At 42.3% G+C, this 16,200-nt stretch overlaps 1 protein-coding gene across 5 annotated transcripts in view; it reads right to left on the reverse strand.

The window, feature by feature from the left end:
* MTUS1 (microtubule associated scaffold protein 1) overlaps window positions 1-16,200 on the reverse strand; it is a 259,211-nt gene that overhangs the window by 142,792 nt on the left and 100,219 nt on the right. For all 5 annotated transcript variants that reach the window (XM_056559054.1, XM_056559034.1, XM_056559044.1 and 2 more), the window contains exon 3: window positions 12,926-13,130. In XM_056559054.1, the coding sequence (XP_056415029.1) occupies window positions 12,926-13,130 (205 nt within the window). The remainder of the gene's footprint in view (window positions 1-12,925; window positions 13,131-16,200) is intronic.

Consider the following 16,200-nt stretch of genomic DNA (forward strand, 5'->3'; position numbering starts at 1 on the left):
CAGAACCATACCTGCAGATTCTAGGGCAGTGCTTCCCAACTTGTTCCACTTTGTGGCACCCCTCAGCAAAAATAATAACCTTGAGGCACTCAAATAATTATTTGCAAAAGACAGAAAAAAAAAAACACAAACATGGGGAAAAAAAACCAAAACTATGCAGAATATAAGAACAACCCCAAAAGGAAGGAGCCTCTGTAGATTTCCTATTCTCCCTTCAGCACCTCTACCTTCTGGACCAGACATAACTGCCACCTAGAGAGCGAGTCTGGTAGGACACTGTGGTAGTGCTAAACCTAGCACATCCAGTCATCATATTAAACACTGGAATGTCACAGCGCCCCTGGTGGGATATCAGGGCACTGCTGTTCTAAGGATTAAAAAAAAAAAAAAAAAAAAAACTATAAACAAATTGGACAGCCACATGTAAACAATGTAAAAAGTGGTGCTTTATGGTAGATTCCAGCAAAGCTACAGGTGTATATCAGTCCCTAATAAAGTGCCCTAACTCTTACTTGCTTGTAATCACAAAAAAGGAATGGCTCCCCAGAGTAGAGACTAAGGCCCAGACTTCTCAAACTGTGTGAGAAAAAGTGGAGACATTTTTCCACAGCAACCAATCACAGCTCAGCTAACTAGCTCTGGTAAAGTGAAAGCTGAGCTGTGATTGGTTGCTAGGGGAAAATCATTCCACTTTTTCTTTCACAGTTTGATAAATCAGGGTTTAAAGCTCAACTGTCCTGGATATAGTACCCCCCCCCCCCCCCCCCAGACTAATACCATGATAGTATAGATGATGATACGTGTAATGCAGCTGTACTTTTGGCTGCTCTTTATCACTATCAGCAGGAAAATAGTTTTATTTTGCGGTCAGTAACTGTTGGATAGGCGTGGCTGGGGATCGTAATGCCCCACCTCGGCCACACCTATCCCCTGTAAGTGAGCGCTGGGACCACTGTGTGATTGACACACAAGTCCCCACCCCCGATGTTCATAATCTGCGGGCCGTGACTCCACTGAGCCTATACATTTAATGTGCACCTTTATGATATACAGTGCCTGTTTTCTTCTTTCTTCTCCTGGTGCCGGAGACGCGCTGCTTCTGCTTTCACTACAGGCAGTGAGCTCGCTCCCTGCCTCTAGCACTGTGCAGGCGCACTGAGCTGGCGGCAGACAACGGGAGCGAGCTCACTGCCTATAGTGAAAGCAGAAGCAGCGCGTCTCCGGCACCAGGAGAAGAAAGAAGAGGAGAACGGGCACTGTATTTCATATAACATAAAGGTGCACATTATATGTATAGGCTCAGTGGAGTCACGCCGGCCCGCACATCATGGACATCGGGGGTGGGGATCTGTGTGTCAATCACAGTGATCCCTGTGCTCACTATTCTACAGGGGGTAGGCGCGGCAGAGGTGGGGCATTACGGTCCCCAGCCACGCCTATCCGACAGTTGCTGACGGCACAATAAAACTATTTTCCTGCTAATAAAGAGTGATAAATAGCAGCCAAAAGTACAGCTGCATTACACGTATCATCATCTATACTATTATGTTATTAGTCTGGGGGGGAAAAATATCCATGACCGCTGCGCTTTAAGGGCCTAGCAACAACAATATTGACCTTAATATTTCCTGTGCATGGAATGCTTACAAAAGGGCACAATTAAAAGTGGACACTCACAGCAAACTATTTGTTACACTTTGCAAGCACTAGGTTGAAGCCCCTTTAGCCACTTTCTACAAGGTGCTGGAAACATTCCTCCGAGATTTTAGTCTATATGGACATGATGGTATCACACAGTTGCTGCAGATTTGTTTGCTGAACATCCATGATGAAAATCTCCCGTTGCACTATGTCACAAAGGTTCTCTATTGGAGCGAGATCTGGTGACTGTGGAGGCCATTGGAGTAAAGAGATTTCATTGTCAAGTTTTAGCAACCAGTTTGAGATGTGAACTTTGTGACATGGTGTGTTATCTTACTGGAAGTAGCCATCAGATGATGGGTCCACTGTGGTCATAAAGGGATGGACATTGTCAGTGTGGTGTCCTGGTACCGCATCCTTTACGGTACCTGTTTATAGGTCCCCATAGCCAGAGTCCCTAGGACGTCGGGGTCCTTTTGTATAGGCCACCCCTAGTCACCTCTCACCCCTATAGTTGTTGCTCTAGTCATAAGCTCCTTATTTGTGGAAGTTTAACTATTTATATACATTTTATACAGTTAATTACCTGTGAGAAGCGTAGCAGGACCTTGGGGTCACGTGATCAGGTGAACTCTATGGTATTGCTGCTTGAGGACCTTTGGAGGTCCTTGTGACGTAATGCACTCATTTCCTTTGTGACGGTGAGTGACAGATGGCTGGAACAATCAAAACGGCCCCGCCCCTGTCCTTATAAGGGCGCGGCCATTAATCTCTCTTGGTTCCTGGCTGTTGACGAGAAAGGATCTGCGCTGCTGTCATCAGTGAGTCTAGGCCTTAGCCTTGCGGCGACGGCTATTCTATTCCAAATTGTGAGTGTATCAATCCCTAAACACTCTGCAAGACCACCGGACCTTATCTATCCTCTAAATCCGGACGGATCTTCACAATATACCTTGAATTCCGAGACTATTGTCTTAAGTCAAGGTCCGCAACATCTGTCGGTCATTGAAGTATAGAAAGACTGTTTTATTGAGACTGTTACTACTCTGTGGATGTACCGCAAGCCGTTTAGTAAAGTTTATGCAAGTTCAAATTCAACTACCTTGTGGACCTTCAGTCATTTTTATATATGCACCTATCGCTACTGGGAAGGGCGGCGATAGGCCGGAGAATTACCTCAGCATATTAGCCCTCAGCCTGGTGTCACGAACTATAGGGTTAACATTAACCCCTCATTTACCGAAACAATACCCCCACTACCAATACCCCCCAAGGGCTACCACATCAGCAACAATACTCAGGTAGGCTGTCACGTTTAATCGATGCCCAGGGGTCCAAAGTGTGCCTAGAAAATGTCCCCCACACCATTATACCACCAGCCTTAACAGTTGATACAAGGCAGTATGGATCAATGTTTTGGTGTTAAGGCCAAATTCTGACCATGCCATCTGAATCTCACAGCTCATTACCAGGCAACATTTTTTCAGTCTTCCATAGTCCAATTCTGGTGTAGCCTCCAATTTACTGTTCTTAGCCGACAGTAGTAGCACCCAGTTTGATCTTGGGATGCTATAGCCCATCTGTTTGAAGGTTTGATATTTCATGCATTCAGAGATGGTATTCTGCATGCATTGGTTTATGCAATGGTTTATCTCGAACCAGTCTTTCCATTCTCCTTTGATCTTTGACATCAACAAAGCATTTTCATTCACACAACTGCTGCTACCTGACTATTTTCTTTTTCAGACCATTCTTTGTAAACCACGTGTGGTATCCCACTAGATTAGCAGTTTCTGAACCATTAACCATGCCACATTCAAAGTCCCTTAAATACCTTTTTTTTCCCATTCTGATGCTCGAATTGAACTTTAGCGGGTTGTCTTGACCACACATCGATGCCTAAATGTATTGTGTTGCTGCCGTGGGATTGGAGGATTAGCTTTTTATGTTAACAAGCAATTGAACAAGTGCACCAAATAATGTGGCCTGAGGGTACAGGCCGGCGATCAGACAGTGTAGAGAGGGAGAGAGGAGAGCACACACAAAGGACGGGTAGAGATCACACAGGCTATACATAGAGAGGAGAGCACCCACGGCAGAATTTGCAGGGGAATGAAGGGGGAATTACAAACTCAGCATTAGGCTTTATCAGCACAAGAGAGGAAATCAGCCATGGGCTGTAGGAGTAGTATAGGAATAAAACTGGCCCAGGACATGAAGCTAGTGGAGGCTGCAGCATATAGGATGCCAGAACTCATATCTAGCATTAATGAGTAGGTGGCACATACCTATAGTCATGGCCGTAAATGTTGGCACCCCTGAAATTTTTCAAGAAAATGAAGTATTTCTCACAGAAAAAGATTGCAGTAACACATGTTTTGCTATACACGTTTATTCCCTTTGTGTGTATTGGAACTAAACCAAAAAAAGGGGAGGAAAAAAAAGCAAATTGGACATAATGTCCCATCAAACTCCAAAAATGAGCTGGACAAAATTATTGGCACCCTTTTACAATTGTGGAAAAATGTGATTGTTTCAAGCATGTAATGCTCCTTTAAACTCACCTGGGGCAAGTAACAGGTGTGGGCAATATAAAAATCACACCAGAAGGCTAGGTTTCCACTTGGTTTTTTTTCTGGCAGTTTTTGGAAAACTGCCACTGCAGTTTTTGAGCCAAAGTCAGAAGTGGATCTATAAGGGAGGAGAAGTGTAAGTCCTTTCTTTATACGTCCTATTCCTTTTGAATACACTTCTGTCTTTGGCTCAAAAACTGCAGTGGCAGTATTCCAAAAACTGCCAGAAAAAAAACCAAGTGGAAACCTAGCCGAAAGCAGATAAAAAGGAGTCAAGTTCACTTAGTCTTTTCAATGTGTTCCTGTGTGTGCCACACTAAGCATGGACAACAGAAAGAAGAGACGAGAATTGTCTAAATACTTGAGGACCAAAATTGTGGAAAATATCAAAAATCTCAAGGTTAGAAGTCCATCTCCAGAGATCTAGATTTGCCTTTGTACACAGTGCACAACATTTTAAAGAAGTTTGCAACCCATGGCACTGTATCTAATCTCCCTGGGCGTGGACGTAAGAGAAAAATTGATGAAAGATGTCCACACAGGATAGTGCAATAAGCAGCCCCAAACAAGTTCCAAAGATATTCAAGCTGTCCTGCAGGCTCAGGGAGCATCAGTGGCCCTCATTTACTATTCTAAACCCGACCTCTTTTGTCGTTTTTTTTTGGCGCATCTTTGTCTGCACCATGTCGCAGACATCGTGCGCCAGTCTGCGACACCATGCGACATTTTTTCCCGACGGACCCGATGTGGATTCTCCCAAACCCGAAAAAGGGGCGTTACCCGACATTTCTGAGCTTTCCCACGTATTTATTAAGGTTTCCAACCCGAATTTGTTGCATTGTTGTGGATTTTTTCCCGACAGCTCAGAGGAGTTGGAAACCAAAACCAACAAAACCCACGTGCGACAAACAGGATGCGACATAATAATAAATACCAGGGGAAAAAAGCAGTCGGGTAAGAAAGCAACATAGACTTACAACCCGATTTTCTTAGTAAATGAGGGCCAGTGTCTGCACGAACATCAACATTTAAATGAAACAAAACACTATGGCAGGAGACCCAGGAGCACCCCACTGCTGACAAAAACAAAGAAAGACTACTATTTTGCCAAAGTGAACTTGATTAAGCCAAAATCCTTCTGGGAAAATGTCTTGTAGATAGATTAGAACAAGATAGAGCTTTTTGGTAAAGCACATCATTCTACTGTTTACCGAAAACGGAATGAGGCCTACAAAGAAAAGAACACAGTACCTACAGTGAAATATGGTGGAGGTTCAATGATGTTTTGGGGTTGTTTTGCTGCCTCTGGCACTGGGTGCCTTGAATGTGTGCAAGGCATCATGAAATCTGAAGATTACCAATGGATTTTGGGTCGCACTGTACAGCCCAGTGTCAGAAAGCTGGGTTTGCATCCGAGATCTTGGGTCTTCCAGCAGGACAATTACCCCAAACATACATCAAAAAGCTTCCAGAAATGGATGGCAACAAAGCGCTGGAGAGTTCTGAAGTGGCAGCAATGAGTCCAGATCTAAATCCCATTGAACACCTGTGGAGAGATCTTAAAACTGCTGTTGGGAAAAGGCGCCTTCCAATAAGAGAGACCTGGAGCAGTTTGCAAAGGAAGAGCGGTCCAACATCCCGGCTGAGAGGTGTAAGAAGCTTATTGATGGTTATAGGAAGCGACTGATTTCAGATATTTTTTCCAAAGGGTGTGCAACCAAATATTAAGTTAAGGGTGCCAATAATTTTGTCCAGACCATTTTTGGAGTTTGGTGTGACATTATGTCCAATTTGCTTTTTTTCCCCTCCCTTTTTTGGTTTAGTTCCAATACACACAAAGGGAATAAACATGTGTATAGCAAAACATGTGTTACTGCAATCCTTTTCTGTGAGAAATACATCATTTTCTAGAAAAATTTCAGTGGTGCCAACATTTGCATCCATGACAAAAGGCAAACTAGGAGCAGGCTGCAAACCAAGTAAAAGTTCTCAAAAATAAATTAAGGAATGAAGACTGCTGCCAGAAATTGAATGTAACTTAAAAAGGAATCCAGTCTTTATATTTAAAAAGGGGTACTCCGGTGGAAAACATTTTTCTTTACGGTATTTATAAGTTAACTGGTGCCAGAAAGTTAAACAGATTTATAAATTATTTCTATTTAAAAATCTTTTCCCTTCCAGTACTTTTTAGCAGCTGTATGCTACAGAGAAAATGCTGTTCTTTTTACATTTCTTTTGTCTTGTCCACAGTGCTCTCTGCTGACACCTCTGTGTCAGAAACTGTCCATAGCAGCATAGGTTTGCAATGGGGATCTTCTCCTGCTCTGGACAGTTCCTGATACAGACATTAGGTGTCAGCAGAGCAGTGTGAACAAGACAAAAAAGGAATTATAACAGAACAGAAATTTCCTCTGTAGCATACAGCTGCTAAAAAGTACAGGAAGGGTAAAGATTTACTAGAAGTAATTTACAAATCTGTTTAACTTTCTGGCACCAGTTCATTTAAAAAAAAAAAAAAGTTTTCCCCCGGAGTACCCCTTTAAGCTGCAGACTTCAAATGTAAACTGTAACTATGTATCTTTTATTATACTCTTAAAGACTAAACGTCCTGTGGCAACGACATGAAGGCATCACACTCCTTAGCATAAACCATGTGACATTTGACAGGTTTTGGCACTGGAAATAGGAACTACCATGGGAACCAATTGTTCCAGTTTTTAGCATCTTATTTCTCATTATTTGATGTAACACTTGCTTAATAGTTGTAGTCACTAAATACTATAGCAAAGTTGGCAGAACACATGGGAGAAACTAGAAAGCCAAGATGCAAGTGGATAATGTTTAATACCAGTCTCTAATCACTGGGGTTAAACTTCAACTCCCATTAGGAATCGCTTGTGTAACCTGCAGATATCATAGAAAAACATTGATTCAATTGTTTAATTGAGAAGAAAGTTAATGTTAGAAAGAATGGCAAACATAGCAATAAATTATAGTGTGTGGGGGTGTTTAAGGGAGGGAAGGATGACTGGTAAGAAAGAGAGAAGTGCTCATGCCGCTGTACAGAACACTGGTGAGACCTCATTTGGAGTATTGTGTGCAGTACTGGAGGCCGTATCTCCAAAAGGATATAGATACTCTAGAGAGAGTTCAGAGAAGATCTACTAAACTAGTACATGGATTGCAGGATAAAACTTACCAGGAAGGGTTAAAGGACCTTAACATGTATAGCTTCGAAGAAAGAAGAGACAGAAGGGATGTGATAGAGACTTTTAAATAAATAAAAGGGAATCAACACGGTAAAGGAGGAGAGCATATTTAAAGAAGAAAAACTACCACAAGAGGACATAGTTTTAAATTAGAGGGGTAAAGGTAATATCAGGAAGTATTACTTTACTGAGAGAGCAGTGGATGCATGGAATAGCCTTCCTGCAGAAGTGGTCGCTGCAAATACAGTGAAGGAGTTTAAACATGCATGGGATAGACATAAGGCTATCCTTCATATAAGATAGGGCCAGGGACTATTCATAGGATTCAGATTATTGGGCAGAGTATATGGGCCAAATGGTTCTGATCTGCCGACACATTCTATGTTTCTATGGTAGTTCATTTATGTTGTTTAGTATGACATGGCATATCAAACTATGAAAATTGGGACCAACATATCACTTGAGGGAGAGAGCACTCACCACTGGAGCCATTACACGCCTAAATAAAAAGAACCAGAAGGGAAGACAAGAATATACATGAATGAAGGGGATACAAAAAATATGTATGAGCTTTCCCAAGACTGAAGTAGACTTTCTAATTAACGATAGGCGAATATCCAGAAGATAGGATAAAAGATGCAGAAATGGAGAAAGTCATAAAAACACTACATATATTAAATACTCTAATATGGATTACAGAAAAGAAAGCACATTGAATTTCAATCCCTAATCCTTTAGTTCTCCTAGAGATAAAGCGGCAGCCAGGCTCCTCTGACAGTGGCTTCATCTCCTCTCCCTATTGATAACACATGCATGTGGGGGAGTCCGGAGGTATAATTATTGACTAAACCATTGTTTCCCAACCAGGGTGCCCCCAGATGTTGCAAAACTACAACTCCCGGCATGCCTGGACAACCTTTGGCTGTCCAGGCATGTTGGGAGTTGTAGTTTTAAAATACCTGACCTGGAGGCACCCTGGTTGGGAAACACTGAACTAAACCAACCCTTGGCTAACAGCTAAGGCATATGTATGGGTAACTTTAGAGGGGTGTGGAAGAACTATGGCATTTGAAGTTATACAGTGGACATGTCCAATAATTTTAGCTTTTTGGGACTCCCTGGTGAATAATTTTTCTATGCAGTTTAGGAAATCCTTCCCAAGAAAATCCACAGCCCAATTCCGTGGGGGATGTTTCCATCAACTAACTGCAAACAGCAAAAAAATTATCCAGTATATATGTCCGGTAAAAGTCATTCGGCTGATTAAAGGGGTAGTCCAGTGGTGAAAAACTTATCCCCTATCCTATGGATAGGGGATAAGTTTGAGATCGCGGTGGGTCCGACTGCTGAAGCCCCCTGCGATCTCTCTGTACAGGGCCCCAGTTCTCCAGCCAGATAGCGGGTGTCGACCACCGCACGAAGCGATGGCCGACACGCCCCCTAAATACATCTCTATGGCAGAGCCGGAGATTGCCGAAGGCAGCTATAGAGTTGTATTGAGGCGGCGTGTCGGCCGCCGCTTCATGCGGAGGTCAACACGCCCCCTTCCCGCGGGCTGTTGGGGCCCTGTACAGGAGATCGCGGGGGGCCCCAGCGGTCGGACCCCCCGCGATCTGCAACTTATCCCCTATCCTTAGGATAGGGGATAAGTTGTTCACCACTGGACTACTCCTTTAATGGGGGACCACAACTCTATCCATTCAAGCAGTTAAAGACAGAATCAACCCAATCATGCTTTTTGAAAAGGTAGACCACCACAACTCCCTTTTTGCTCAACTTGCTCTGTTAGGAAGGACTTAAACCTCTACAAACCCCATCCCCCCCTCCAAAGTAATCTCTTAGGCTAGATTCACACTACAGAATCTCCGGGCAGAATTTCTGCCCGAGATCGAGACTAAGACCATGCGGACTACATTGCCGTCACTATAGACGGCAATGCATTTCTGGGTGGATCTTTTGAGAGATCTGCTCAAAAACGCATCACCATCTATGGGGACGGCAACGCAGTCCGTGCGGTCCTAGTGCCGCCGGCTCGATCTCCAGCAGAAATTCTGTCCAGAGATCCCGCAGTGTGAACCTAGCCTTAACCTATCCGCACATTTAACTTTTTTCACACACAGAGTTATTCCTTTAGCCACAGATTAATAAACCTTGTTTTTTTTCTGTTTCATTTAGGTTTTTCTAATGATTCTTGATGTCATGTTTGTATGGTTCCTACTAGGTTTAAACTTGAATTCCCTAATCTGTTACAGTCTTTCAAACAGAAACACACCTATTGTATACAATTTTACATTGAATTATGAATAAAGTTGCAATATATCATGACAATGAAATACACTACTTCGAGACCTTTTTGGAATGGTATACACAAGTTACAAAATATAGTTTATAAGGAAGTTTCACACAATGTGTTCCCATAAAAATAAAAAATAAATAAAAAAGTGGATTCATAAAGAATGGGAAATATAAAGTGACAGACTTCTACACATCCTCCCTGCAGATTCCTCTTGCAGTTATGGTTATCCAGACTATAGTATTTCCAAGACCACCCAGAACCTCCTTTAGCCCAACTTGTGGTTTGGAAATCCATCAAGCAGCCATAATGGTCCCAAAGTCAAAGTTTTTGTGGACTGATTCAATGGTTAAAAATGATCAGGTAGGGCCATAAAGATGTGTTTTATAGTTCAAAACCAACTTACTGTCTAGAACAATGTTTCCCAACCAGGGTGCCTCCAGAGGTTGCAAAACTACAACTCCCAGCATGCCTGGACAGCCTTTGGCTGTCCAGGCATGCTGGGAGTTGTAGTTTTGCAACACCTGGAGGAACCCTGGTTTGGAAACACTGGTCTAGCATCAAGCTTTCCACACATTGTTTTTTGGACTTAAAAGGGGTTATCCAGGAAAAAACTTTTTCTATATATATATCAACTGTCTCCAGAAAGTTAAACAAATTTGTAAATTACTTCTGTTAAAAAAATATTAATCCTTTCAGTACTTATGAGCTGCTGAAGTTGAGTTCTTTTCTATCTAAGTGCTCTCTGATGACACGTGTCTCGGGAACCGCCCAGTTTAGAAGCAAATCCCCATAGCAAACCTCTTCTACTCTGTGCAGTTCCCGAGACAAGCAGAGATGTCAGCAGAGAGGACTGTTTCCAGACAGAAAACAACAACTCAACTTCAGCAGCTGATAATTATTGAAAGGATTAAGATTTTTTAATAGAAGTAATTTACAAATCTGTTTAACTTTCTGGAGCCAGTTGATATAAGAAAATAAAGTTTTTTCCTGGAATACCCCTTTAAAGGGGTACTCCAGTGGAAAACTTTATTTTTAATCAACCGGTGCCAGAAAGTTAAACAGATTTATTAATTACTTCCGTTAAAAATCTTAATCCTTCCAGTAATTATTAGCTGCTGAATACTACAGTGGAAAGGCTTTTCTTTCTGGAATACAGAGCTCTGCTGACATCTCTGGGGATTTCTCCTACTCTGGACAGTTCCTAAAATGGAAAGAGATGTCAGCAGAGAACACTGTGGTCATGATGTCAGCAGAGAGCACTGTGGTCATGATGTCAGCAGAGAGCACTGTGTTCCAAAAAGAAAAGAATTTCCTCTGTAGTATTCAGCAGGAAATAAGCACTGGAAGGATTACGATTTTTTTAATAGAAGTAATTTACAAATCTGTTTTCCACCGGAGTACCCCTTTAACTATACCTTTAGTTATTTAGTTTCATAGAAAAAGCACTGTGAAATTTGGTTACACGCTATTTCACTGTGACATGCTATTATTGTACAGATGAACAAGCCCCAACTTTTCTTGTTACATAAGCACTAACACCCATTACTAAGATTTCAAAACTCCAAATACTGGGACATATCTATCTGGCACATCTCCCTGGATCAACTTAAATCATTTAACATAGAAAAATATTGTTCCAATAGACATTGACGTGTCTGCTCACGTAGCGCACAAGACACTGAAGGGCCATACCACAAAAATTATACGGAAATTAAAGCGAAGTAAAAACAGTGAAAATAATTATGCAAAATAAAAAGGCTAAATAAATTCAAATAAATGCAAATGCAGCTAAAGTCTGTATTAACATTTGTCTGACAGTTCAAGGACTTGTTTGCACATCCGCAGTGCGTCTGAGGTTCTAAAGTTCTGCCATTGAGTCCTGAACCACATGCTAATGATTCATAAATAATAGAATATGGGTTTCCTGGTTTTTCTCATCTTCTATTCTTCTCATTCATCTACTGTGGGACCTCAATAGATCATAAAAGTGATGGTATATCCTAGATACGCCATCAGTCTATGAGATGGTTTTAACCCTTTAAAGGGGTACTCCGGCCCTGAGACATCCTATCCCCTATCCAAAGGATAGGAGATAAGATATCTCACCGCGGGGTCCCGCAATCTTGTATTCGCCACCCACCTGTTTGAGCTGCACGCCACGTTGCCAGCTCACAAACAGAAGGGTGGCGACCACAGGGCCAGAGTATCGTGACGTCACGACACCAGCCCCGTGTGACGTCACCCCCCCCGCTATGCAAGTCTATGGGAGGGGGCGTGACTGCGTCACGCCCCCTCCCATAGACTTGCATAGCGGGGGCGTGATGTCACATGGGGTCGGAGTCGTGACGTCACGATGCTCCGGCCCCATGGTCGTCACCCGGCCATTTGTGAGCTGGCACCGTGGCGTGCAGCTCAAACAGGTGGGTGGTGAATACAAGATTGCGGTGGTCCACAGTGGCGGGACCCCCGCGGTGAGACATCTTATCCGCTATCCTTTGGATAGGGGATAGGATGTCTCAGGGCCGGAGTACCCCTTTAAATAGCTACTGCAGTACAAAGTAAACATATCAATGCATAGAAACTAATAGCAATACAGACGTTGTTATGTGTAATTCGCTATAATGTCCTAAAGAGAATCTGTCATTGGAGTCAGCCTTCTCACTCAGTCCGAATGTGAGCAGGCGTGAGCAGTGCCACCCAAGCACCAAGCCTGCCGCCCGAATAAGTCATTACAGGCAATGGTGCCACAGATTGGGGATAGGTATTTATTATTATCAGTGTCATAAGCACTACAAGCCTGTACCAACAAGTTAGCACAGGTGACAATGACAACATATTACCTTTAAAGGGGTACTCCAGCCCTAATAGCGGATAAGATGTGTGATTGTGGGGGTAATCACGCCCCCTCCCACAGACTTGCATTGAGGGGGCAGGGCGTGACATCACAAGGGGGCGGAGTTGTGACAACAAGATACTGCGGCCCTGTGGTCGTGAGGCTTCAGACATGGAGCAATCATCGCTTTGTGCAGCTGAGAGAGGTGGGTGTTGCATGAGATAGCGGAGGTCCCCAGCAGCGGGACCCCCCCCCCCGCGATCAGACATCTTATCCCCTATCCTTTGGATAGAGGATAAGATTTCTTAGGGCCTGAGTCCCCCTTTAAGATTCTACAGTGAATCACTAGCTGTGATGGCAAAAGTAAACTTACCAGTGCTCCTTACACTTGGCTGCTGGTTCCCTCTAGGAGGAGAGGACACTCGGACAGTGACATTTTTTGTCAGACTTCCTCGTCTCAGCTCAGCAGAATGGAGTCTTGCTTTGGCCGTGGAGACCTGAGAGGTTGTATTCTTCAGACAAGACAACAGCTCCTTAGATAAATTCTTGCTTGGAGTGGTTATCCTTGTAGAAAATGGCTGTAAAAAAAACACATAAGGTTTATAGGAAGAAGACTTTTTTTAGTTTGTGTGCAAGTGAGAAAAGAATTATGGCGGATAAGATTAAAGGGATTGTACGTATTCTATAAAGCTGTAACCATTGATGGCCCTCTATGCTACCCTAAATGGATTCTCCATATGCCTTTTCAAGGACCTCCCTGGTCCCGCATGACTATGTTCCAATTTGTGTAGAAGTATATCAACAATAGCTTTATCTTGCATTGTTTAGTACACAAGCGGTCTCTGTTGAAAATGTAACCTACTATAAATGACCTTAATATTTTACATTTTGTAAGGAAAAAAAGGGTTTCTATTAGCTGAACACCACCAGTCCAATTACATAGATAGCAGGTGGGTCGCCGTACAGACAGACAGAAAAAAGGTTGGTTCCAGTCGCCAGCTTTCCCTTAAAATAACTGTTTATAGATCCATTAAATAAATAAAAAAGTTTTACATGGGAGTACCCCTTTAAACCAAATTCTACTTGTGTATGAATGCCTGAATATTATATATGAGGTAACATCTTGGCTCTTGGGACTTTTCAGCAGTGTATTTTGATCACTTTTGGATCTATTTTTCATGACAGGCTGCTGTTCTAGACATGTGTACAAAGGTTTTGCATGCTGAATAAAATATACATATAAATATATAACAAGGAGAAGGACAGCACACCTGGTATATTCATCCAATGGTGCACGTGGTTTCTGGAGCCCGGGTCAGTGGCCCACCACTCAAACAGCAAAAAGGAATCTCACCGCAGCACACAAGGTGTAAAAGTGGAAAAGTCTTGTGTTTATTCCATAACAAAGAAAGTGTTTTCACAGCAAGCGACGTTTCGACTAGGCTCCCACATATATTATATATATATATATATATATATATATATATATATATATATATATATATATATATATATATATTTGTCTTTTTTTTAAAAATTTTTTTAACACATACATACTTCTCCCATTTCAGAAGATACCATTATAAATAATTTAATAGAGTCTTGTATAGAAAAGCTGACCTTGAATTGGCATGCATGGAGTTAATCTGTGTAGCAGAACCCCTCCATCATAAGTTGGTATTAAATTGCTATGCTGTTTCTAGATGTACAAAATGTGCCTGGGTTTTTTTCTACATAATATATATGAGGAACTAACAATATGGGTTTTATGGAATTAACAATAAACGTTACCTTTTAAATTACCTTAATGCTAGAGCTATATTTTCCATGCAAATACCCTGAATTACAACTGGCCTGTGGAACTCAGAAGCACAGGGGGAGAAATAAACCATATTAAGAGCCCAGAGGAGCACGGAGATCGACCTGTGTGCACTCTTGCCAATTGGTTCCATCTTGTACTGCAGCCAAATATTGTTCACTTGAATAAGACCGACCTGCTATACCAGACAACTTATGGACAAGACTGGCACTGTTTCCACAAGTTTTCAGCCATGTCCTCCAAACCTCATACAATTCTTAAAAAGGATATAAGAACAGATCACCTTAGACATCCCAAGCTTTAAGCCTTTTGGACGTGCAGGTCAATAACTGAAGTCCTACTTGCTGAGCTTTTCCCATACATCTGACAGAAGAGGGAAAAAAGCCATGTCCAAGGGTTAAACCCACCTTCTTTCTCTACCTGCATGTCTCAGCCAGGGTTGTCCTTATGTTGGATGGGATTTGGTAGAGAAACCCACATCCCTTAATAAAGGGTTTATACAGTGTACAATTAACCATACGTACAGTCGTACAGTATGGTGGCCATATTTCAGTACCATATGTACAGGCCTACATAATGTCCTGCTACAAGCACCATGCAGAACCTCGATTTTACTAAAGAGTACAAGGTTACCAACATTTAGAGAAGTGAGAGATCCACACATGCTTCAGGTGCTATTCACGAGTGGCAGTGGCGCCCGCTTCACCTGAGCTCAGGTATCAAACCATTGTTTATACCGGAGCTTGGATGAAAGTAGCTGTGGCTGGAGATTGAGTCATCGGACGAGGTCTGACGGATTTCACTGCCAACAGGAATCTGCGCCTTAGGCTGGCTTTACACCCCTTCCACATTCAAAATGTGTATTCAATTCTATTAGCTGTATTTTGTGGGAAAAACTTATTTTTAATTAAAAAAAAGGGATGCAACCCGAAAAAGTCCTAAGCATTTGAATGAAAAAGGCAAGATACAAGGATAACCTATTAAGGACTGAAAATCGAAAACCAAGAGCTGTTCTGTCTGTCTGTGCTTCAGAACATTCAAATTGTCAAGGGGCGATAACAGATCTCAGAACCTAATGTTACATGAACTAGAAAGGTAACACCGTATGTCCGAGTTAGATGCCCAAAAGCTTGTCTTGATCCTTTGTATTTAAAGGTTATGCGTCATCTAGATTTATTTTTCACAGAATAAAGGTTGATATTAAAACATGTTCTTTTTTCCTAATATATTTCTAAACCTGATTGTAATTATTATTTATTTTACCTTTTCATTATATCTTACATTATAGGGGGTGACATACTGCCTGAGCTGTTTGTAACAGTCTTTAAAGAAATGCTTTACAGCAAGCTGCATAGACAGACAACAAGAGACTGTTCCACGGATATGAAAGAGGGGGCGGGTGATCTGTGAATAACAGCTAGTGTGTGTGCCTCTGTTATACACATCACCTATGTGTACCATTCGGATACTTTTCCTCTGAGCTATTCACCCCCCCCCCACCCTTTGAGACTGGGACTGTTAGCTAGTGATTGGCTAAGTAGGATATCACTCCTATATGTCTCCACGGTGAGTAAGGTAAGCAAAGCAACCAGCGATTGGCCCTGTACGGGAAATTGTGGTGGTCCAAGAAGTCCACCCCCCCCACCTCCACAATCAGACACATGGATAGGGGGTAAATTTGTGTTCCCCGGAGTAACTCTTTAAAGAGGTATAAAAAGGTCAAAAAATTAAAATGATGACCAATTAAAACTTACTGCTGATCTCTGTTGCCATCAGTGACAACAAATACAAGTTGTCACTGATCACTGTGCATGCAACTAGTCACTTTA

This window comes from Hyla sarda, chromosome 1 (genome assembly GCF_029499605.1).
Source record: "Hyla sarda isolate aHylSar1 chromosome 1, aHylSar1.hap1, whole genome shotgun sequence".
Lineage (NCBI taxonomy): Eukaryota > Metazoa > Chordata > Amphibia > Anura > Hylidae > Hyla > Hyla sarda.